This window comes from Armigeres subalbatus, unplaced genomic scaffold (assembly GCF_024139115.2).
Source record: "Armigeres subalbatus isolate Guangzhou_Male unplaced genomic scaffold, GZ_Asu_2 Contig30, whole genome shotgun sequence".
Lineage (NCBI taxonomy): Eukaryota > Metazoa > Arthropoda > Insecta > Diptera > Culicidae > Armigeres > Armigeres subalbatus.
The window spans coordinates 256,034-281,879 of record NW_026943042.1 but is presented as its reverse complement, the minus strand read 5'-3'; the positions used below and the strand labels follow the sequence as shown (position 1 = coordinate 281,879).

General features: G+C 43.1%; 1 protein-coding gene across 2 annotated transcripts; it reads left to right on the top strand.

The window, feature by feature from the left end:
* Positions 1-2,142: 2,142 nt before the first annotated feature.
* Positions 2,143-25,373, top strand: LOC134203955 (knirps-related protein-like). 2 transcript variants are annotated; one of them, XM_062678794.1, is made up of 3 exons: positions 2,143-2,172; positions 7,218-7,295; positions 21,602-25,373. In XM_062678794.1, the coding sequence occupies exons 1-3, from the start codon at positions 2,158-2,160 to the stop codon at positions 22,880-22,882; spliced, it is 1,374 nt and encodes a 457-aa protein (XP_062534778.1). In that variant the 5' UTR covers positions 2,143-2,157; the 3' UTR covers positions 22,883-25,373. The 2 variants fall into 2 exon arrangements, with proteins under 2 accessions (XP_062534778.1, XP_062534777.1); XM_062678793.1 differs by lacking the exon at positions 2,143-2,172 and adding an exon at positions 7,059-7,106.
* Positions 25,374-25,846: the final 473 nt, after the last annotated feature.

Here is a 25,846-nt window from a genome sequence, read left to right as displayed (position 1 = left end):
AATGACATTTTTGGCCATGACCTGTTCAGCAAAATTTTCGGCCATATGACCTGTTCGGCAAAACGATATTTTCGGCCAAATGGCACTTTCTGCGGAACCACTATTTCAATCAAACGGTACTATCGGTCACAGACAGGGAATCAATTTTTCTGAAATGCGCTTGCGAAACAAGCGACAAAAGAGAACCAACGACAAAGCTTTGTTTTTGTCGGAGATAATAATGACAAAGATCCGAAAAATTTTGTCAGCAACAAAAAAGAAGACAATTTTGTTGCTAACTTTTCATCCCGTTATTTTGCATTATTTCTAGAGCAAATTTCGGTTTTATGCTATCATAGTTTCTGCTTTTATGGAAATATTCGAGAATCCAACAATGATTACAATATTAGCATCGTATTCTCGGAAATATCAGAGCATGCAAGGCAAATGATTCTTGTCATATTGTGTTCGGGTTCTGATAAAGGTTTGTCGCTAGGTGCGTTTGTCAGTAACAAACTCTGTTGACGACAAAGGGTATATTGTTAGGCGTTGCTCGAATATTGATTCCCTGGTCACAGAACCTATTCGGCGAAACGACTTTTTCGGTCAAACGACATTATCGGCCAAACTAAGAACGGATTTGGTCATATGGCTACTGCTTCTGCCTCATACGCAGGAGATCGTGGGTTCAATCCCAGGTCTGCTCCTTTCTCCTACTTTGTATCTTTCTCTATATTTCTCATGTTCTAGCAATCGCTAGAACTGGAAATGGACTTCCATACCGTTTCCATTTTCTATCCCTATACCTAGTGATTGCATCATCATTTCCTCCCCCTTCCCAGCATTGACTTGCATTCTGACGTGGCAGGCGCCAGTATGACCTAAAAAACGAGATCACATTGAAGATGAGTGCTAGTCCCAAGCAAACATCTGTTGGTTCTCTGTGCAAGAACAGCTGATCTGGTCAGAATGGAGTAGCAACTACGGGCAGTCAATCAAGCTCAAGCTCAAGCTCAAACGACATTTTCGACCAAACTAAGTATTCGGTTTTATGTCCATGGCGGCCGAACGACTTCTACGGCCGTATGTCCATTTTGGTCAGTGGCATTTTTGGTCAAATGTTTAAGGAAGTGCAAATTTTATCACAAGTACGGGAAACACAATTTTAACATCCACCAAACCAGCGCATTTAAAACCGATTCCTCCTGTTTCGCATAATCGTTTCATTTATAGGATTGAAGACCCTTCGAAAGCATTCGGCAGTTATCCCAACAATGTTTTGATTCGGCCATTAACATTCTCTAATGGAATTACAGAGCTTCTGTATCCCTAATTTTGTTATAACTTTTATGAACTTCTCTAACAGAAGCTTTTCCTGAAATCCACAACTTAATATCTGAGAAGTGCAGAATGTAATTTGGGATTGATTCCAAACTCTTTTTTCCTGAAAGAGTAGAAATAAGCAAGGCTTCTATTCAAAGTTCCTTCCGAAGTTTCATTGGAATTCCTTCAATTTTTGTTTCAGGAGTTCTTTCTCATCCCGTGAAGTAAGTTGTTTTAAATCTTTTTTAAGGAACTACCGTGTGGTCTGAAATCCGTACAGTACTGGAATCCACTCACCTTATGAGACAATAATAAACTGTGGGCTTTGTGGTAATTATCATATTAATAATTTGGGGAAGGGTCGTTTGGCCGAAACCCGTTCAGCCAAAAGCCATTTGGCCGAATGCCACTAGGCCGAAAGTTGTTTGGCCGAACAGACCATTAGGCCGAATAGGCCATTGGGTCGAATGGGCCATTTGACCGAAAGGGTCATTTGGCCGAAAGGGCCGTTTGGTCGAAAGGGTCATTTGGCCGAAAAGCTCATTTGGCCGAAGGGGCCGTTTGCCCGAAAGGATCGTTCGGCCGAAAAGGTCATTTGGCCGAAAGGGTCGTTTGGTCTAAAGGGACGTTTGGTCGAAAGGGTCGTTTCATCGAAAGGGTCCCCTAATAATTCATCTCATCCTTTTCAAATACTTGCTTGACAGTAAAGTTTTTGTTCGTTGCAATGGAAAGTAGGCGTTGAAATTAAAACAACAAAAATTAAAACAAATCGTTGGCCAGCTAACGCGGAGTTTCAGTGCTACTTGTTTGCGTGTTGACTGTAATTGTACCAAAAGTGATTGCGTTTAATATGCAATGAATATTCTTAAGGTGCGTATTCAACTATTTGCAATGGTAGATCAGTTTAATTTCAATGATACGAAAATTATTTTGAGCTTTTTAGTGGAATGTCTTCACTTGTCATAAGACGAGTTAATACAATCCCATTGAATCCCACTTTAACGTGCCTAAGTGTTTTTGTGGCTCAAAACTTCAATAGACAACGAAATCTAACGAATTGCATAAATTCAACCAAAAACCTCAAAATTAATTGATCACACTTAATTCGAATATTAACGTCCCGTAATAGCGCACAATATCCATCGAGAAGATTCCGTTTCCCAGCCCAATCGATCCAAAGCTCAGTTTTTGTTCACTTTTATAGCCAACCGTTCCCAATTGGCCGAACTAAAAAGGTCATCCAATGAAAACGCCGTCTGCAGCCGATCATCGCCTCCAATGATCGCCATTATTCTTTATGGAGATTATCGCATCATCGCGCGCGCTTGCATCTTCCAATCAACCAGTAGTAGTAGTAGTTGTAGTAGTAGGACTTCCACATTTATCATCCATTTAGATGACCGACCTGCTGCAGCAGACTAATAATTGCCCGTTTTTATTGGGCAATATTTTCGCATATTCACCTAATAAAATCGGTCGAAATTTGCAACAAGGTCGGCTTGTGCAGATGGACGGCGGTCGTCTGTCGGTCACTTCTCCGCGCGGCGCGGCAGCGTATCGAATGGGATCAGTCACCTCCCGTTCGCCCGCTTCAAAGCTTTGATTTATTTCCTCGTCAGCAATGGGAACTCAACCATCCAACTCATCCTCAACAAGATCATAAGAAAATGGCAGCATGTGAGTGTGTGTATGTGTACTTATGGGAATATGTACTTCAAAATGCAAAGTAACATCCGCGGCAATTACGGCCACGCGAGAATAAGCGAGCAAAACTTCTCACTCCAATCATATGCAGCTTCAGCTGTGTGAGGTGGAATGCAAAGCAATGGAGCATCTCCAGCCGAACGAGGATCGCGCGAATGCCCGCCTCAGGAACCAACCGAATGAGATCTAATCGCTCACTCCAGTTCCTATTTCGTGAGAAACTATCGTAATAAAATCGTGTTTATTTCTTCATTACCCCGGCCATTATGGTTGCTGTTGTTGTTGCTGTTAAGAGTGTTGCTGTGTGTGAATCGCCGTGAGGCTGAGACTACGGATCGGGAACCGACTCGCCACGCAAACCGCAGCACAGAATGATCTGATCGTGGCACGTCCAGAGAATAGTGCCCGGTCGCACAACCGTAATAGTCCGTAATAGTTTAATTTTCCATATCGCTCGTAGCTCGTCGTCGTCTTACGTCGAGATTGGGGGTGACGAGACGGGCGACGTATCCGCAAATGAATTGTGCACTCATCTCGTTATTTTTGTCTCGCGGGTTTGATCTCGCGCGCAATTGTTGTCAACGGGAGACGAGACAGCTGGTGGCATGCAGCGCCAGTGCGAGCGAGAGCGAGCTCCACCGTCAACCTACCGGATGTGATAAGTGCATCTTCTTTCAGTTCGTACGGCACTGAACCAGGTTGCATCCAGATCTAGAGACGACCGACGGACGACAACAACGACGACGACGACGTGCTGCACCGTTCTAGTCGATCTTGATACGCTAAGCGATTGTTATGAAATGGTCGCTCGGAACGATCTACGCGTGTCCTTCACCGGTTCGTACTCGCCCCTCGTCGAATCTCATCGGGAAACAATGGCGAATGTCAACGTTTCACCTTTTAATGAGGCTGCAGCTGCTTCCACAAATCCGCACCTACCCCAGGGCCGGGGGTCGATGTTTCGCACTTGTACTGACAGCTGTTACTGACACTTTGGCCACCCTCTTCCAACATCAGGCCAAGATTGACAGAATCGCAACCGTCGATAAGATGGCTATCAATTTTCTTTCACATGCCAACTTGCCCAGTGCCATCACAGTCAGTCAGTGTGGCTGAAACGCGCGGTCATGTCCCATCGCGATCCATTCTGACAAAGCGCCCTAATATCTCACGCTCCCAAAAAGTGGCAATCAATGCTCGCCAAATGTTCCAGGTGATGGGCGATCACGATGCCGATGATGATCAATCCGCAAGTCAGTCGAGCTACGCATCTGTTTCCGCTGTCGCTCTTGTTGCCTGCCCGGGGAAGGGGGCTAAGCAAACACGGCCCGTTCGGGTGATGATGACTCATCAAGTCCAATTCAGGCGCGAGAAATCAGATTAAACGGCCAACAGCACATCAAATTCCCGCTTGACAAATTGTCGGTGTAATCTTTTATTCCGTGAAATCCGATTTGGATCATCAGCACCACCAGCAGCGGGCAATAAGCAGCACCATCATTCGACGACGACGACGACGACGTCGATGGGTTGTGGGTCCCAAAGGAACCGGACAATCATTTTCCCATCCATATTTTTCGGTTGGGATTTTAAGCGACGACGAGCTGCGTAGGAAATGCTCAACATCATCGCCGTGTGCAAACCGTGGCAAATTGGATGAGGGTTGGCTGGTTGTGGGACAACCAGCTAAGAAGGTGAAGTGACTAGTCATCGTGCGTTCGCTCGTTTATGATTGATCTGGTTCAGGGATCGGCCCAGCAGCAGTGGTACCAACCGGTTGATAATTGGCAGATTACAGGGCTGGCTGTTTAGGGGGAGAACACTATTGGAAATCAATGAAGCTTGAAATATTAATCATTTGTCTGTTGTGTGAAAAAGAATATTTTATGATTGACAGTACCGAACGTTCCACAATAGAGGATGTATTTATGTGAGGTTGATTCCACTGATGTAGCAACACATATTTTTATGCCAAATTTGTCCAAGGAGCATTTCATTTTTTTGTTGTAAAATTTTATGTTGAAAAATCCAAAAAAAAAAAATACGTGGAAGCCAAAGTCATGCTTCCGAAGAATTCCTAGCAAAATTTTAGGTCTATCGATGATTCTGTCTTATTGATGCACAAGATTAATCAATTACCAAATGCTAGTTGGGCAAATTCAATCTCGCAAACATTTGTAACGAGTTTATTAAAATGTAAGCACTCTTCTTTGCCTTCTATCTTCCACTTCAATTCTACTCATTACTTCATACATCTGTTCCAGCTCTCAAAGACTATCATCTGCATTTCGTTGCATCTGGCCACCATCGTTCGCTGTCAAGAGCCGTTTTCATCTTCGTCTTCATATCGGTGAAATCCAACGCGAAACTGTACAACAGCATCCGTTTGCGGTGGTTAGGTCAGCGTCAGAGTTGAAAGTAATAAAAATGCAAGTATTGAACACCTTCCACCACCCTTCCCCACCAACGCACATTCCCAAATCGGAAACTTCAACGCGACATCGATGCTGCCGAAGACGGCCATAAAAATCACTGGGTGACGCGCACGCTTCAATGGTACTTGCCACGCACACCCCCGCCCGTAGGCTGCCCTCCGTCACGTAGTTGTTGGCAACGGCGCATGCAGCCTTCTCTCGGTAGCCGGGCAGCAGCAGCAACATGTGCCAATGGATTAAAAAACGTTAAATTGAATTACAAATAATGGCTCTGCACAACATCGTCGTCGTCGTCGTCGTCGTCAACTGTTTATACACATAAATATAGTTAATCGGCGTCGCCCCATCTCTCACGTATCACGATAAGCGCACGTGATGCGTTCGCCAGCGGCGCCCGCCAACCGCGCAGCATCCTCCATCATCATGCGCCACGAGATTTGACAGCTGACAGTCGGGACCAGTGGTGCCAGATGGAAACAAAAGGCGTCATTTTTGGGGTCATTTGGTTTTTTTAAATATTTGCATGATATTTTACCGTTAGCCGTTCCGTTCACTGGGTGTGAATAGAAAATTCTTGGAAAGAAATATTCGTTTTGGAAATTCTCCGCCACATTCAATTGAATCTAGCTGGCATCGATGCTGTGGGACCCCCTGCAGGGAAGATGCGCAAACCCCCCGAATCGCTCGTCAGCAGCAAATTGGGACAGAGAAAGTGATCATTATCATAGACACACCGATGCAGCAGACGAGCACACCATATCGGGACTCCGATGACCGACCGACCGATCCAAACCAGTCAGTGTCGCATAGAAGCCATCTTGCGCCACTATGCGCCGCTGAGGGATGATGGCGGCGATCCACCGGGCGGTTGTCATTCGAGCGAACGCGAACAATATTGAATATTATTACCAGCCTTAAATTATCGGTAATAAATTACCGACCGTTTTGTATGTTTGTATGCTGACGCTGCTGGATTGAACCGCCATCGGCCATCTTCTCCAATCGATCGCTACACACTTTTCGACATCTCGCTAAACATGTCGCAGTCCGTCCCCCTGCCCGTCGCATCCAAAGCCGACGGAGGGGACGTATGCAGATGAGTGTCCGGGTTGCGAGCGGCGAGCTCTCGCGCCTCGCTAATGAATGGTCATTTTTAACGACAACAGTCAGCGAACAGAGTGCCATCGCGCCACTACCGAAGCGTGGCGAAACGTTTAGCAAACTAAAACAAACTTGCGCGTCCACTCTAACTAAATTAGAAAAACAGCCCCAAGGCAGTTGCGGTTGCGGAGGTACAAAAACCGATCCGAGCGGGGTGACAGTTCATTTGGAGACATCCGTCAATACGCACACCCGTTCGGACTACGGACACGTGTGCCACCGAAGGGTGCACGGGGTTTCGCGGCGTCGCAGCCTCCGATTTATGTCTGTTGGCTCGGGCGGTGTCAGAAGTGGCATATATTTCACTTCGGACGGTGTTGGTCCAAGGATTTCTTGTTTAACGGCTTGCGGCGCGATTTCGTTCGGGGTGGATCCCGAGGGCTCTAAATCATGCCACTTTGGACGCGTTAGTTGCGCCGAGCGTACCTGGCTCGGGAACGTGGGAAAGGTGCCCACATAAAGCACCAATGAATGCTGGCTGCGCTGGGGCTGGACTGTTACATTGTTTGTAGTGCGGGTGGGCTTTCGGCTGCATCGGAGAGGGAGGCGTGTGCAGCGAATTTTACTGAAACCATTCGATTCTAATGAGTTTTTGCCTTTCCGTTCTCGTTTCAGATGAACCAGCAGTGCAAAGTGTGCGGAGAACCGGCGGCTGGTTTCCACTTTGGGGCGTTCACCTGCGAAGGATGCAAGGTAAGATATTGATTAGAATATGTTTTTAAAGTTCACGCAGGTTTAATAATCAAAATATTAATAAGTCAGCTTTGTCAACTCTGTCATTGTGTTGACACTATGTGAGATGTCGAAAAATGTGATAAATTGTTCATTTCTTTGAAAAGGAATAAAAAAGGAATAAGGAATTTGATCAAAAATTCATATGGATTGTAGAAATTGTCATAGGACCAAACGGGTTATGCGACGGCAAATGTCAATCGCTGGACGGGTCATTTGACGGAAAATGTCGTTTGATCGAACAATAGTAAATGTGAGAAGTGTGAAGAGGTCAATGATGATTGAGTAAGATGACGACGTAAGATGAGAGATGTTTCTCCTCTTCTTCTCATTTCGTACTAGTTGCTTCTAAATGAGAAGTGAGATACCTTACTTTTCCATTGCTCCATCTCACGTATCACTTATCATTTTGCACCCCTCGCAGTTTGAAGTGAAAATGAGTTCTAAGAAGCAAAAAAAAAAAAAATTAGGAAATGAGCAACGAGATGTGCAAAATACTACTTCTTATTACTTAGTTCTAAAGATATGAGAAACAAATGAGAAGTGAGAAATGGAACGTCTCACTCTTCAATCCTCACATCTTATCTTCTCGCTTCTCACTTCCAAATTCTCACAAGGAGAAATGAGATATGAGAAGTGAGACGACTCACTCCTCACTTCTCATATTTAATTTCTCACTTCCTGCAACTCACTGTAAAAAGTAAGATATGCTGTGTGTGAAGCGAGAAATCAAGAGTGAGAAATAAAAAGTAAAACTTTTCAATTCTCATTCCTCTTTTCTCATATCATTCTCACTACTCCTTTCTCAACTTTCACTTCTCAATTATCATAAGAATGGTCAAACAATTCTCGTCATACGGAACGTTCAACAAACGTCCATGTTCAAATCCTTCCAAAATCCAATTCTTTCGAAATTCAATCCAAAAATCTAATCCAAATACACTCCACATCCAATCCAAATTCAATCAAAATCCAATCCACAACCAATTCAAATCCAATACAAATCCAATCCAAAACCAATGCAAATCCAAACCAAATCTAATCCAAATTAAATTCAAATCCATTCCAAATCCATTCCAAATCTAATCCAAATACAAACTAAATCCAATCCAAATCCAATCCAAATCCAATCCAAATCCAATCCCAATCTAATCCAAACTTAATCCAAATCTGATCCAAATCCAATCCAAATCCAATCCAAATCCAATCCAAATCCAATCCAAACCAATCCAAACCAATCCAAATCAATCCAAACCAATCCAAACCAATCCAATTCAATCAAACCAATCCAAATCCAATCCAAATCCAATCCAAATCCAATCCAAATCCAATCCAAATCCAATCCAAATCCAATCCAAATCCAATCTAAATCCAATCCAAATCCAATCCCAATCTAATCCAAACTTAATCTAAATCTGATCCAAATCCAATCCAAATCCAATCCAAATCCAATCCAAATCCAATCCAAATCCAATCCAAATCCAATCCAAATCCAATCCAAATCCAATCCAAATCCAATCCAAATCCAATCCAAATCCAATCCAAACCAACCCAAATCCAATCCAAACCAATCCAAATCCAAACCAATCCAACCAATCCAAACCAATCCAAACCAACCAAACCAACCAAGTCCAAACCAACCAAACCAATCCAAACCAATCCAACCAATCCAAACCAATCCAATCCAACCAATCCAATCCAAACCAATCCAAACCAATCCAAATCAATCCAACCAATCCAAATCAATCCAAATCAGTCAAATCCAAATCCAATCAAATCCAATTCAAATCCAATCCAAATCAATCAATCCAATCAATCAAATCAATCAATCAATCAATCAATCAGTCAATCCAAATCCAATCCAAATCCAAACAAAATCCAAATCCAATACAAATCTAATCCAAATCCAATCCAAATCCAATTCAAATCCTATCAAAGTTCAAATCCAATCCAAATCCAATACAAATCCAATCCAATTCCAATCCAAATCCAAATCCAATTCAAATCCTATCAAAGTTCAAATCCAATGCAAATCTAATCCAAATCTTATCCAAATCCAATTCAAACCCAAGCCAAATACAATCCGAATCCAAATACAGTTTAAATCCATTCCAATCCAAATTCAATCCAAATCCAATCTGCATTTATGTAAAATCCAATTCTATGCACATCACCAGCGCTTTTGAATTCTTCCATAATCCATATAGATGGGATTTTTTTTATAATTTTCTTCTTGTTTGGAAAATGGGCAATTGAAATTCGATTAATATTTCAAAAGTGGATGCTTTTGAATAAATATTATGGAGCTCCGTTCTTCAATTGTAAGGATGTTCTTCGGTGAGTCACGACCGAACATCAGTTTTGTTCAGCGCTCGTTGACTCCCTTTACAAATCCGAAAACTAAACTCATTACCCAACCCACGACGAATTGCGACCCTCACAGAGCAGATCCTGATCCAGACAACAAGCGCACACAACACTTTCCATCTCATTATTTATTATAATGATGGGAACCGGCTGACGGCAACACCTTTGCTCCATTTGTGGCAAAACATCGTCACAGGGAGCGCCCGCCGCCAATTCATTGAAGGGCCTTCTCTCGATCCTCGCCGGAATGAATCATCGTCATCACATATGTCGTTCTTGCTGCCGCCGCCGCCGGTATTCTGTCGCGCGAAGCGTCCCACACACGTGAGTGAGACCCACAAACGAGCCCCAGATTGCGCAAACCCCCCTTCGACAACGAACACGATCACACAATCGAAATGATGAGTTCATTTAAATCGCTAATTAACATATAAATCGCGCGCTGTACTGCACTTTTGGTGCAGTGCTGCTGCTGTTGCACTTTGGGTTTTTTGTCACCATCGCCAGCTCGGCCCAAGATCGATCGACCGGCGCTGGCAGCAGCAGCGCCCAAACAAACCCAGACACCGAGACCGCGACGACGAGTTCCCATAAATCAGCGTTCTAATTAACATTTGTCTTGTTCCGTGGGGCACGGACGGAGTGACATCCCGAAACAAGTCGAACAATCTCCAACGATGACGACGAATTAAAGATCAAATTCATAGCGGAGCTCGAATTGGTGCGGGCTGCCCCTGCTGAAAATGCTAGACGACAGCCTGACAGGACAGGCCCACCACCACACCGCTCTGCATCGCGTCGTCGGACAATGTTTCCATAAATCATAACAAATCGCAAAAGGAGATGACGACCGACGTTCATGGGGGAGACTCGATGGGCTTGAAAGTGCAGACAAACCGTCGACGCGTCGACCTTTTTTAATTCGATTGAATCTGGTTCAGGCGCAAGAGAACGCACAGCTTGGGGGTCTCGGTCGGCCGAGAACAATTGCGCCGGCGGATTTGCACAAAATATCAAGTTCGACCCGGATGAGCCGGGAAGAGAGCGTACCGCGAAGAATGCCAAGCTGAAGGTCGTTCTGTTCCGTAGTGGTGGCCTAGACACGATCACTGGCAAGGAACTTAAAAGGTGATCTCGATTCTTCGATTGGATTGTTCCGGAGATTCGGTATCGAGTCGATCTCGATGTGATTTTTTTTTTCATAAGAATCTTCCGTTTAGCACGCCGTGCGCGCACCGGATAGAATCAAATTCGCGCTCCGGTAACATTTCCCATAGCCTTCGGCGCGACCCGGATTTGATCGGATGGTGCAAAACAATAAACGGCACCTTAAAAATTGAAAGGCTCCACTCGCCGGAGCGTTGCAACGGGACACAGCTGCGAGGGATCGCGTGTCACTTTTCATAATTAAATTAAAATGACAATCCAAATTGAATGATGCAAAAAGGAAGATGCACGATCCGCCCTCTTCCTCGAGCAGTTCGGCCGGAGGGGTGGGTTGGTTGCTTGGTTGGTACATGTGACAGATTGGTCATGCTCGGCTGCTGCGGTAGCATCAGCCAGGTCCTTGGCTGTGTTGCACCAATCCGTCTGTCATCGTCGTCTCTCGTCTCCAAAGGAAGCTGTGTTTGCTGCCCCCTTCCAAACAATATAATTTACTACGCGACAGGAGAAGCATTAGACACACGACACGGTGGACCATGCGCTCGACAGGGAGCCGCTGGAGGTCGCGGAATTTATGTACAGTGTCGGGCTGTTTTTGACAACGTGGTTCGAGAACAATAGTTTTGCTGATTTCTTCAGTTCATGACAGTTTAGGCAAACAGATTAACGTATGAAGTAATGAGCATTTTTAGCGTTTGTTCCGTATAAAAACGGGAGAGCACTGTACTCATACGAGACGTGGTTGGCTTGTGCTGCTTGCCCTACTGAAGTTCATGCCACACACAATGCGGAGCGACGACGACGTTGCATAAGAACTACCGACTGCGCCGCTCGCCACTGTTTTGTCCACGAGCTCTGCCAGTTGTCAGCGTATCATAAACGAAGACGACGGAAAATGCCGCTGACTGCCGTGGCGTGCCCGCTCAACTGCCACCACACATATGACGAAAAAGAAAAATGACAACCTTATTACCATTATACTTATTGTAGTTGCGCGGTTTTGTCACCGCCGCCGCCGCCGCCGCTGCTGCTCGGCTCCAACAATGCAGTTGACATCGTAGTCCCTTAGTCGAGACCTGATAGTTGTCGCCGGCAATGCAAGCACCGTAATTGCACCAAAGTACCCATATTGCCACTGTTTGTTGCGGGCAGATCCGATTCGGTTCTAGATGGGAGGGAAAATCGGTGAAATTAATGCGACCATATCACGGCATGCGACGACCTGATAGCAACCGCGCACGCGCGCGTGTGTTTGTCACTAAACTGCTTATTTTCCGCTAGGTTCGCTTGGGAAACGATCGGAATCTAAGAGCCGCGGAGCTCGAGTTTCCTAAGTGACATTGCGCCAAACTGTGTCCATGTTTTTGTGCAGTTTCATTGTTCGCCTTAGATTGCTCAATTGTTGCAGCGCCCGGTGGATCGCAATGGGGTGCGCGCGCGTGCACGTTTATCGCGCGCGGTGACGACGCACAGGGCGGCAATTTGAGAATCAAGGTCCACCCCAACTCCCTTCCGAGGGCGGATGGAGAGGGCGTGTTAGCACGGGAAGCGGATGGTAATGATGAAATATCGGAGCTACGATGGGTAGTTAGGGTTGCGATTAAATGACCGCTGTTTACCAGTGTTCTGGAACTTTCGAAATTGAACTTAGTAGCTTGAGCATTAGTCTCAGAATTGACGATCAGGGTTGATTGGTGGAATGCAATTTAAGTTTATTCGCGATCAAGAATACAAATGTAGCTTGAAATGTAGCCCGCATTCGAGAAAATGATTCGTACATTCAGATTCTAAGTAGATTTTTGGATTCGATGTGTTTGAAAATTACTATACGGTGGCAACACTATCCAATGTTAACTAAATAACAGTAGCAATTAACTAGCTGTTATTGCTTTCCTGTGACCTTTGTGGACACGTAGAGGTTAAAAGGGTTCACAAACGGCAAGAAAAACCTTATCCTATCTAACTGTAAGGACATGGCCGGCAACGTTTAAGATTTTGATAACTTCTGCCTTCCACAATCCTTAAAAAAACTTAATTACCAAACATTGAAACTAAAAAATTTCCCAATTCATTCTAATTGCTCAAAGCAATTCCCTCAAATTGAGTCCCAATACTTCGTTTCGTTTTGCATTTTGCCTATTCGACATTCTATTCAATGAAGCAATCCAACTGGAATATTGCTCCGCATCATCCCACGCGGCATCCCATCCAGAGTGCAATTACACATTTGTCAGAATGATTTATACGTTCAGCAAACTGCATCCATTTCTCGTTGTTATATTTTTTGATTTCGTTCTAAAGCGCTGAAATAGGGGACGTGTTTGTGTGCGCGACCAAAGTGACTTTGCACAATTTTCGCCGTGAAGTGCATTTGCAGCCGCGTGTGCGCGTTGCGTCCGTCTCACGTTGCCATCACCGGTTGGGAAGTGATCGTAAAAGATCGTAATTTATTATAATTTTTTTGCACTCGTTACACTTCCTCCGACTGACGACTTGCGACGACCACACCGATGCACCAAGTAGTTCGGGTTCGTTCTTTTTGAGTGACGATCGAGACATTACAGCCGCAGGTACTTTCAACAAGCTGCGTGCTTTCAGATGTGGGTTGGATCAGAACAGGACGATGGGGCAAACACTGATGAACGTGCGTAAGGAGCAGAACGATTTTCTAGTACATATTTTTGTTTGTTTGTTGTATTGGATTTTTTAAATCTTTTGTAAATTTTTTGAATTTATTTTTGAAACATTTTGAATTTCGCCTGAACACAGTTGAATCCCACTTACATTTTTGTTTCAGTGTACATGCGCTACTGCTGTCAAACACTTAATTTGATTTATATTTAAGTAAGTGCTTGTAAAATACGCTACATACTAACAAAGAAGGATATTGTCACTGCCGCCGATGATCGGAACATTTTTTGCTGGCTGGGATTCGCTGGGAGCAATACGTCATTTTGAAATCCTTATATTTTGACAGGTATTGAGATACCCAACATGTTTGCAAAAAAAAAATACTTCATAGGAAATTATTGTACTGATACCTTCGTTTACAAGAAGTGAATATTGTCCAAGCTCCGAGTAGTAAACCGTCCGATTCCTGACTAGCTAATTATCCCAAATATCCGCCTTTAAAAAAGCAAACTGACAGCATTTCGAGAAACAAATTGTCTGAGTTCCGAGTAGATAATTGTATGAGATTAGAGAAGCAAACTTCCTGCATTCCGAGATGCAAACTGACTGAGTTTTTAGACGCAAATTGAGTTTTGATAAGATTGAGACGCAAACTGAATTTTGATGAGCAAATTGTCTGAGTTGCGGAAAGCAAATTATGCGAGATTTGAGAAACAAACTGACTGAGTTTCGAGAAGTAAATCATTCGCGTTCTGAGAAACAAACTTAATGAATTTCGAGAAGCAAATTGTCCGAGTGTTGAGAAGCAAATTTTCACGCTCCGAGAAACAAGTTGACTGAGTTTCGAGAAGCAAATTGTCTTAGTTTCGATACGCAAATTGTCTGAATTTCGTAACCCAAGCTATTCGCGGTCCGAAAAGCAATTTGAATCTGACTGAGTTTCGAGAAGAAAATTATCCACGTTCCGTGAAGCAAACGGACTGAGAAACGTGAAGCAAGTTGTCCGAGTCTTGAGAAGCAAATTTTCACGTTCCGAGGGGCAAATTTTCTTAGTTTCAAAACGCAAATTATAAACGTCCCCAAAAGCAAGCTGACTAAGTTTGAGAAGCAAATTATCGACTTTCCGAAAAGCAAATTGTCTAAGTTTCGAGACGCAAATTATCCACGTTTTGAAAAGCAAACTGACTGAGTTTCGAGAAGCAAATAGTCTGAGTTTCTAGACGCGAATTATTCACCTTCCGAAAAGCAAACTGACTGTATTTCGAGAAGTAAATTGTTCGCGGTTCAAAATCAAACTGACTGAGTTTCGCGAAGCAAATTGTTTGAGTTTCAAGACCACCTTCACCCCTTCCGAAAAGCAAACTGACTGAGTTCGCGAAGCAAATTATTCACCTTCCTAAAAGCAAACTGGCAGAGTTCAAAAAGCAAATTATCTGAGCTTAGAGAAGCAAATCATCCACGTTCCGAAAGCGAACTGATTGCATTTTGAGAACCAAATTATCCGCGTTCCGAAAAGCAAATTGTCTGAGTTTCGAGTCGCAAATTATCCGCGGTCCGAAAAGCAAGCTGACTGAGTTTCGAGAAGCAAATTGTCTGAGTTTCGAGACGCGAACTATCCAGCTTCCAAAAAGCAAACTGACTGAGTTTCAAGAAGCAAATCATCCGCGTTCCGAAAAGCAAATTGTTTGGGTTGCGAGACGAAAATTATCCGCGGTCCGAAAAGCAAACTGACTGAGTTTCGAGGCGGAAGTAATCCGCTGTCCGAAAAGCAAACGAACTAAGTTTCGAGAAGCAAATTGTCTGAGTTTTGAGACGCATATTATCCACCTTCCGAAAAGCAAACTGACTGAGTTTCGAAAAGCAAATCATCCGCGTTCCGAAAAGCAAATTATCTGTGTTGCGAGCCGAAAATTATCCGCGGTCTGAAAAGCAAACTGACTGAGTTTCGAGGCGGAAATAATCCGCTGTCCGAAAAGCAAGCTGACTGAGTTTCGAGAAGCAAATTGTTTGAGCTTCGAGACGCAAATTATCCGCGGTCCGAAAAGCAAACGAACTAAGTTTCGAGAAGCAAATTTTCTGAGTTTCGAGACAAAGTAAACTGACTCAGTTTCGAGAAGCAAATTGTGTTTCGAGACGCGTCTTATCCACCTTCCGAAAAGCAAATCATCCGCGTTCCGAAAAACAAATTGTTTGGGTTGCGAGACGTTAATTATCCGCGGTCCGAAAAGCAAACTGACTGAGTTTCGAGGCGGAAATTATCCACGGCCCGAAAAGCAAGCAAACTGAGTTTCGAGAAGCAAATTGCCTGAGTTTCGAGTCGCAAATTATCCGTGGTCTGAAAAGCAAACGAACTAAGTTTCGAGAAGCAAATTGTCTGAGTATCGAAACAAAGTAAACTGACTGAGTTTCGAGAAGCAAATTGTCTGAGTTTCTAGACGCGAATTATCCACCTTCCGAAAAGCAAACTGACTGTATTTCGAGAAGTAAATTGTTCGCGGTTCAAAAATCAAACTGATTGAGTTTCGCGAAGCAAATTGTTTGAGTTTCAAGACCTTCCGAAAAGAAAACTGACTGAGTTCGCGAAACAAATTACTCACCTTCCTAAAAGTAAACTGGCAGAGTTCAAAAAGCAAATTGTCTGAGCTTCAAGACGCAAATTATCCACGTTCCGAAATCGAACTGACTTCATTTTGAGAACCAAATTATCTGCGTTCCGAAAAGCAAATTGTCTGAGTTTCGAGTAACAAGTTATCCGCGGTCCGAAAAGCAAGCTGACTGAGTTTCGAGAAGCAAATTGTCTGAGTTTCGAGACGCGAATTACTGACTGAGTTTCAAGAAGCAAATTATCCGCGTTCCGAAAAGCAAATTGTCTGGGTTGCGAGACGAAAATTATCCGCGGTCCGAAAAGCAAACCAACTCAGTTTCGAGGCGGAAATTATCTGCGGTTCGAAAAGCAAACGAACGAAGTTTCGAGAAGCAAATTGTCTGAGTTTTGAGACGCGTATAATCCACCTTCCGAAAAGCAAACTGACTGAGTTTCGAAAAGCGCTTTCTTTTCCGGTTCCTATTCCGATTTCTATTTCAATTAATATTCTTATTCCGATTTCTATTCAAACTTACTATTCAAACCTTGATTCCTATTCCTGTTCATAATACAATTCTTATTTCGATTCCGATTCCTATTCTGATGCCGATTCCTATTTCAATTCCTATTCCAATTCCTATTTCGATTCCAATTCCGATTCCTTTTTTTTCGATTTCTTTTCCATTTTTTTATTCCTATTACGATTCCTATTCCAATTCATATTCCGATTCCTATTCCAATTCATATTCTGATTCATATTCCGATTCCAATTTTAATTCCTATTCCTATTCATATCCCAATTCCTATTCCTGATTCGATTCCTTTTCAGATTCTTAATTCGATTCCTAAACGACTCCAATTCCGATTCCTATTCCGGTTTCTATTACGATTACGATTTCTTTTCCGATTCCTACTCCTAATCCAATTCCTAATCCGATTCCAATTTCCAATCCTATTCCCGATTCCTGTTCCAATTCCTATTTCACTTTTGATTCCTATTCATATTCCAATTTTTATTTCCGATTCTTATTCCAATTCCTAATTGGATTCCAATTCCGATTTCTATTACGATTCCAATTCTGATTCCTATTCCGATTTTTTTTTGATTCCCAATCCTATTTCTATTGCAGTTTTTTCGTTTCCTATTTCGATTCCGTTTTCTATTGTGATTCCACTTTCCATTCCTATTTCGATCCCCATTCCGATCCCCATTCCATATCCTATTTCAATTCCTATCGATTCCATATCCGAGTCCTATTCCGATTTCTGTTCTGATTACATTTCCGATTTTTTTCCTAAATTTATTCTGATTCCAATTCCAATTCATATTCCAAATCATATTCCGATTGCTTTTCCATTCTCTTTTTACGATTCCTTTTCTAATTCCTTCGATTCCTTTCCGGATTCCTATCTAGATTCTTATTCCGATTCCTAATACGATTCCTTTTCCGATTCCTATTTATCCGATTCCTATTTATCTGAGTTGCGAGACGAACATTATCCGCGGTCCAAAAAGCATTTTTTTCTATGTTTTGAGATACAAATCTTCCGCGTTTCGAGAAGCAGGCACAGACGTTTCGAGACGCAAATTATCCACGTTTCGGAAGGCAAACTGACTAAGTTTTGAGACGCAAATTATCCGTGTTCAAAAAAGCAAACTGACAGCTTTTCTGGTAGAAAATTATCCGCGTTCCGAAAAGCAAATTATCTGAGTTTCGAGAAGCAAATTATTCGCGGTCCGAAAAATAAACTGACTGCAAATCAAGAAGCAAATTGTCTGAGTTTTGAGAAGCAAACATTCCGAGTTTTGTGAAATATTTTCTCCGCATTACGGTAAGGAACCGAGTTCCGGGAATCAAATTGTCCGAATTCCAAGAAGTATTTTTTCCGCATTACGCTAAGAAAATAATCCGCGTTCTCAAATTGTATGAGTTCTGAGTAGCAAATTATCCTTCTCGGAAGTATTTGGTCCACATTACAATAAGTTATTCTTCGCACTCGGATAAGAAATTCTCTGACAAGCAAATTTTTCGAGTTCCGAGAAGGACTTTCTCCTGGATTCAATAAGAAAGTCTTCGCGTCCCGAGAAAAAAAATGGTTTCCTAGATGATGTTCTTCCTGTTTCGAGAAGCAAATAATGCTTCGCCAATTTGTTTCCGTAACGTGAAGCAAATTATTCAAGATCCGGAAGGAAATTTTCTGCGCTCCGAAAAGCAAACTTTTGAGCACCACCAAGCAAGTTAAAAAACGGTATTTTGCTTGTCCTGAGAACGAAACTTTCGAAGAACGTTTAAAAAATGCTCCGAATAGGTTTCCAGACGCCAATCGACCTATCACAACAAAAATCTCATCTCGTTTTAGAGGCTCAGCAGATCCTTTGACTTATTCCATGTAAACTTTTCTGGAGAACTCATATTTTTAGGCGTCTAACTATTTTGAAAATCGAAAACAAAAAATTAAAAAGGTGGTGCAGTGTGAACTGGCCTAATGTTGATCCAAAATCAGGCGAATGTTAGGCCAGAATGAATTCCAGCATTTTTTCGGTATTTTGTTTTGACATTTTATGAATAATTGGAATAGTCAAAAAACAAGGGTTCGAGAACGAATTATCAAAGTTTTGATAATGCAATACCTCCATCTACACTCATTTATGTTTTGATTTCGGCTTTTTTATTCTTAACAATCTCGCTGATTTATCCCGCTGAATAATTTAAAATCTATTCGTTTTTTTTTCTTAAATTATTTATTATCAAAATTTTCAAACCGAAGGTAGCTCATCTCGTTCTTCATCTATTATTTAATCTCCTGAATGTAGGAAAAATCGAATGTTTTCTCCCCTGATCGCACTCAATGCGGAAACCAAAATCAGTAACGCCATCTGTTGCTTACGGTTGACCTTTCCCGTCAAAAATTGTGTCTCGTTTTATTATCTCAGTCGATTATGAGTAATCTAGTAATCTAGTCAAGTATGAATAATCTAGCGTCACGTATGGGAAATCGTGAGAAAAACTTTGCTCCAAAGTCCTAGTGATCAAAAGTCAAGACAAAATTTTCAAAACGACTTATCTGCTTTTGTAAACAAAGATTCAAATGACGATTTGACGAATCTGATAGCACTCCCACGCAAACCAACACCATCAATAGGTAGGTGAAGGATTCCGCTTGATGGTGATGTAGTGGGCTCCCACTATTTGTCAAAGTATAGATAAACACGAGAAAAACAGTTGTTTTGATCAATCTCATAAAATGCTTCATACTGGGGAAGATATATGTTTGGATATATGATCACTCGGCTGAAAGCCATTTGGTGGAAATTATCATTGTCAGGTACATACGGCCGAAAATGACATACGGTCGTAAATTTTTTTTGGCCGAACTGATAATTTGACCGGAAAATCGTTTGGCCGAAATAACAGTTTGGCAGAAAAAGCCGCTTAGCTGAAAATGTCGTTTAGCTGAACAGATCATTTGACCGGAAAGTCGTTCGGCCGACAATGCCGTTTAGCCAAAATGGTCGTTTGGCTGAAAGCGCCCTTTGGCCGAAAATGTCAATTGGCTGAACGGATACGGCCCAACAGGTCAACATTAGTGAATGTGAAAAGTTTAAAGTAATTAATGTTAAATGACAAATGAGGAATAGGATGTGCGAAGTAAGACGTCTCACTTCTCATTTTTCACTGTAAAAAGTAAGAAGCACGTGAAAAGAGAAGTGCGATGTTAGAATTAAGAAGTGAGAGAAGAAGTGAGAAGTGAAAAGTGAAACGTCTCACTACCCACTTCTTCTTTTTACTTCTTAGTTCTCATTCTCACTTCTCAATGTGAGAAATGAGAAAGGAGAAGTATACAATGAGATGTGAGGCCTCTGAATAATTGAGGAATGAGAAACTAAAAGTAATAAGTGAGAAATGAGAATTGGAAAGTGAGATGTGAGACATTGCGTGAGACACCGTGAGAAGTGAGAATGAGAATTAACGAATGCGATATGAGAAGTAAGAAGTGATGCATTTCGCTTCTCACTTTTTATTTGTTACCGCTTGCGCTATCTTATCTCTCACTTCTCTCTTCTCGTTCCGTAATTATTTTTTAGTGATAAATATTTTCACTTCTTATTACGCACATTTCACTTTTTTACAGTGAGAAGTGAGTAATAAAGAGGTAAGAATGAAAGAACAGACATCTCAATTCCCATTCCTTATTCCTCACTTCTCATTTCCCTATTTTCGTTTTTCCAAGCGACATTTTCGACCGTATGACTAAAAAACCCTTTCCGGCCAATGACTCGATCTAATAGATTATTCTACCTGATTTGGTCCAGTTATTTTCGGCCGAATGGCTTTCAGCCACTGTACTGAGCTGATTGTCTGTGAGCAATTGTCTGAAAAATAAAATTTTATAAAATTAATCACACTCACCCATAGTAATTCACATTGAGGAATAATTTTATAACGTTTTTGTTGAATTAAATTCATTGCTTCAAAATCTTTGAAATTTGTGCCTGAATAATTTAATCCGACCATTGATTCCATGACTGATTCCATAACAGAGGGTACCTATCGGATTGAGTATTTCCAATCCAATGATCTCGTTTTGTTCGCCAAGAGATCCACGATGGACCGGACGACGACGGTGACTTGGGATAAAAAGGGGGGTGGGTAGGAGGCGCTCATTTCGGTGCAACAATAGGCGATCGACTGGCACTTGCGGCACTGCTCTTCGCGTTCGATATCTTCCGAAACTCTTCTGCGCCGTCGTCTGCGTAATTACAGATTTGTGTAATTTAGCTTCTGTCTGGCTGGCGCGGCGGGCGGGTACGATCGAGAAGAAAAAGAAGAGCACCGCCGAACTATTGGACCCGGCTCGAGTGATTGATTGATTCGGTATTTAGTGCGCGCTGTGTTCGTCTCCATTCAGCAGCTGGGTCTTTTGTACCGCTCGATGGCTTGGGGGCCCTCTTCGGGATGGATTTCTTCAGAATGTCTATGAAAGCGAAATCGAACTTGTATGGGCCCAGTGGGAAGAGGGCTTCATCAACCGTCGATCGGTTGTTGGGTGCAAATGAGCAGCACCATGATCGGCAATTAATTATGAAAGCAGCGCTGCTCGTATTTTTCCGACGGGGGCTTCCGAATGGTAGGAACGCGCGGAACGCAGCAGCTCGAGTGGTGATAAATTAGAGACACTTTATAAACTGTAAGATTTCGCTCCTTTTGCCGTGTTTGATCGGCACTTCATGGGGCATGCTGGAGTGCATGGTGCGCTTCTTCAGACCGAGTTTGAGCGAATGATGGCTTCTGGTGCGGATAATTAATAGCGTGCACTGCTCAAGTGGGTTGATTGGAAATGGTGCTTTGAACGGTATGGTTCAAGCCCAAGGGAGTCCCTGCTGGGGATGCTTGGGCGTCTGACAAATGATTCAATTGCGCTAATCGGGTTGGGTGCGGAACTATTCTTTACTGCAGCTCAACGTCATTCGCTAATCCGGAAGAGTAATTTTGCATTTTCTTTCTCTCTTTTTTTGCAGTCCTTCTTCGGCCGATCGTACAATAATCTTTCATCGATATCCGAGTGCAAGAACAACGGAGAATGCATCATCAACAAGAAGAACCGCACGGCATGCAAGGCGTGTCGGTTACGCAAGTGCTTGATGGTAGGGATGTCAAAGAGTGGCTCCCGGTACGGACGTCGCTCCAACTGGTTCAAAATCCACTGTCTGTTGCAAGAGCAGCAGCAAGCCGCTCAACAGCAGGCAGCTAATCATAAGGCCGGAGCTCCCCCAGTTCACGGGATGTTTGGACCACCTGGTGCCTACCCCCATGGAATGTACTCGAGGCCGCCCTGCACCAAGGAAGAGCTAATGCTTCTCGGGTTGGAAGAATACAGCAAACATCCATCGGCATCGCCATCGGTCAGTTCCCCCGATAGCCACAACTCCGACAGCTCTAACGAAATCAACGATCGGCGGAACGCTTTACTCCGACAAGGCAAACTCCACGATTCGCCCACAATCAACAAGGAGCTCTTCCTACCGCTGCCTTTCGGAGGACTTCCGCTGATGCCTCCACCGGGCTTCCTACCACCATCGCATCTGATGTTCCCTGGCTTCCACCCAGCCTTATATCCCCACCATCAAGGTCTGCTTAAACCAGCCGACTCACCGATTCTCAGCAGCTCACCGCTTGCCAACAACAACAGCCGTTTCACACCAAATCACAACACCAGCAGCGTGAACACCAACTCCACACCCGTGGAAACCAAATCGCCCGACTCCTTCTCGAAGCGCTTCTACCTGGACGCCGTATTGGAGTCCCAGCGGTGTCCGAGCAACGAAACGGCTGGCAGCGCCAAAGAGGAACCCGAACCGGAAGAAGTCGTCCCAGCCACTATGACTCCTCCGCGATCACCGGCCGCTGTGCCCGCAAGTTCCCAACAAGACAACCCCATCGATCTGAGCATGAAAACCGGCAGCAGTTGTTCTTCGGAGGATCACAGAACTTCCGTCTCCGGCGCCGACAGCGACGACGAACAGCTCGTGGTCGACACCAACGATCGCAACTCACCGCTCGCCAAATACACGAACAACAACTCCCTCCCGAACAACCACCACAATAACCACATCAACAACAGTCACCACCACATCCACAATCATCACCATCATCAGGTGCGGCATCAAAGTTCCTCCTCGGTCGGCCATGGGAGCGCGAGCGATTCCGACATGGAAGATCGAGAAACCGAGTACGATCGGGAGGTTAAACGGATGAAACTGCAAGGAACCACCCCGCTGGATCTGACCACAAAAGTTTGAACATGCGGTTCCGGATGTTCACCGCAAAGCCCACCAAAACCATGTGAGCCGAGATACGCTCACCGCTGTACAGACTCCTCCCAGATGGAACGTGTTTTAAACTGTTGTACATAATAGTGGATAGCTGTAGTGTTAGATAGTTGTTAATACAAAGGAAGAGAGTGCCTCATGACAATCGATGTAGGGCCAGTTGCGAACAAAATCGAATAACATGTGCCAGTAGCGTTTTACCCTTTCGAGTTTAAAAAATTATATATTTTGTTTATATGATGTAAAATAAAAGAAATAACTATTCTGTGACATTCCGATGGCGCGTGACAGCGCCCGGTTAGGATCTAGGAGTATCTCAATCAGTAAGGACAATGTGGTCAGTAAGAAACCGAATCGGTTCCAACTTCCGGCGACGATCGGGTGGATTCGAAATAAACCAAATTTATCGTTTGTAACGATATCAGTTAAGGACAATTAAAATGATCGACAGAAAGTGGTGGATGGGAATTGCGTAAAATATTGAAAGAGTGTTCAATTTAGGATATTATTTGAGTCGTTAGTTCTCAAAACTCTATTAGACAAGGGGTTAATCAAACTCAATCAATATTTTACTTAGCATCTTATGCCAAAAACTATCACTGTTGTAACTATAGATACAATACCCGTGTTATAAACTCAAATATTTATTCAGCTTCCTCTCAAGTAATATGAATCACTCCTCGAGACAGACTCCAACCATCTCCTCTTGCTCTTGCCATGACCTCAACCATCGTAGGCCCACCAGGTCTGCATTTCTCAAGACGTGTTCAAACACTTCAGAGGCTGATCTGAATCACTCCCTGCCACACACCGTAACTCCAACAAACAACGTCAGCTCCACAAATGCGCCACGTCCAAGTGCAGTCATTTATGTCATCTCGATGGGTCCTCTATCCGTGTTGGCATCGACTATTGTACGCCTAGAGTGCATCAGGATAGCCCTCACCTCCAGTTCTGCTACTGGAATTCCCCCGTCGCCCTAACCATCAAAATCCACTTCCCATCCCGACGAGTCATCACTCTTTCATGTTTCCTAATCGACCAACGGCTGCAACAAATTGTAACCGTCACCTAAAGGTGTGAATCCACCACAAAACGGCTGAGAAACGCATAAAAATCTTGATATATATTACAAGCGTAAATCCAGAAATCGCTCGAAGGCATCCATTTCAATAAATCTGCATAGGAGCTGGACCGTCGTTGCGGTTCACAGGGATTGCACGCTCAAAACCTTTCAAACTTACCTCCATTCAAACATATTCCAGTGCTCCGCAGTTTTTGTTCAATTTAAAACATTTCATTTCTATTGCCACTTGAAACTATTTTACTGAAAGGAATTGAAATTCTCCTGCTTTCAATCTCAATTCTTGTCTCAGTCAACCTTAGCGTGCCGCTCGGTGTTGGACCCGGGAGCGTCTTTCTCTCTTCTCATCATAAACCTACTCGCTTTTTCCCGCGCTACAGCAGCACTCTGATTCCAAGTCAGATCCAGTTCATCTCCATAAGACACTTCAACCCCTCTGTCCCCCATATCCTTTTTTTCCACCAGTCAGTCGTCGGTGAGAAAAGTTTCTCTGGGCTTCGAACGACTTCGACTTGGACGGATCACAAATCATTCCTGCCCGCCGTCGCTTGCGCGTGGACTCCCAACCACCCATTCCTTAATAGTCCAATTTCTCATCATGTGATGAAAATAAAATTAAGGCTTGTAAACTTTCGGAGCAAAACATTCACATACAGACCTCTGAGGTAACGCAACACTTCTCCTCTACGGTCGTGCGGCGGCGGCGGCGTCCAGCAGCCCCAACGGTGTGGCGCTCGCTATCGGATGCTGACCGGCCGAGGCCAACTACTGCAAACAAATGACACAAGCACAAGAAGATAGACGAGAAAAAAGCTGTAAAATTAAGGTTAGTTAGTCCAATGTGTAGTTTAATTTCGTTTTTAAGTGGAACCCATAAAACACAGTGAAATAGACAAACACGGGCACAACGCGCACACACAAACTCGCAATGATGCGTCCTTACCCCGCCGACCGGTCCCGCATTCACTAGGATAGAAATGATAAAACCACCACCGGACGGCAGAGGAGACGGTCCAGCCTCCGACGTCCGCGACGAATTCACACACAATCGCGTGAGAATTTGTGGCCTGTGGACCGTTGTAGAAAAGTGATCTGATTTGGTGTGCAAAAAAATATGCAAATTCTTTGAGACAATTCCTATAATGGAAATTACTTGACATATCAAAAATGGCAATCAATTTGTCGGGATTTTTTTTAGCGAAAAGCAATGGTTTTAGTTTAGTTGTAGGTAAATCAAATTGTTGACTAATGTAAAAAGTTTTAAACTGTAAGATATGGAAAGTTTTTTTTCTGAAAAGTATTTACCATATATGCAAAAAGTGGAACTCCTTTAAAAGACAAGAATAAATATCCTGCTGAAGGAACTTATTTAATTCGAAACGTAGATACTCTACTCATGTGCTAAAATAATCCGAAAATGCCATCTTAATTTCCCTTTAACGCAAACATATCCCCAACAAGTAAGACTCTTAATTCTGTAACATCACTTTTCAGGTTTTGCTTGATTTTTTTTGTTGGGAAAATGAGATTAGATTAAGTCTAGTTTTGGATTGAATTCGGATTGGATTTGGATTATATTTGAATTGGATTTTGATTGGATTTGAATTGAATATGAATTGCATACGGATTGGATTTGAATTAAATTTGGATTGGATTTGGATTTGAATAGGATTTGGATTCGATTTTGAATGCATTTGGATTGGATTTGGATTTCATTTGGATTGGATTAAGATTGAATTTGTGTTGGATTTGGATTTCATTTGGATTGAATTTGGACTAGATTTGAATTGAATCCGGATTGGATTTGGATTGCTTTTGTATTTGGATTTGGATTGGATTAGGATTGGATT

Excerpts from the sequence above, each read along its gene's own strand:
- LOC134203955 (XM_062678793.1), top strand. The coding sequence starts at position 7,074 with ATGCTGGCTGCGCTGGGGCTGGACTGTTACATT. Across the intron at positions 7,107-7,217 it reads TGGGGCTGGACTGTTACATT|ATGAACCAGCAGTGCAAAGT; the intron begins GTTTGTAGTGCG and ends TTCTCGTTTCAG. Across the intron at positions 7,296-21,601 it reads TCACCTGCGAAGGATGCAAG|TCCTTCTTCGGCCGATCGTA; the intron begins GTAAGATATTGA and ends CTTTTTTTGCAG.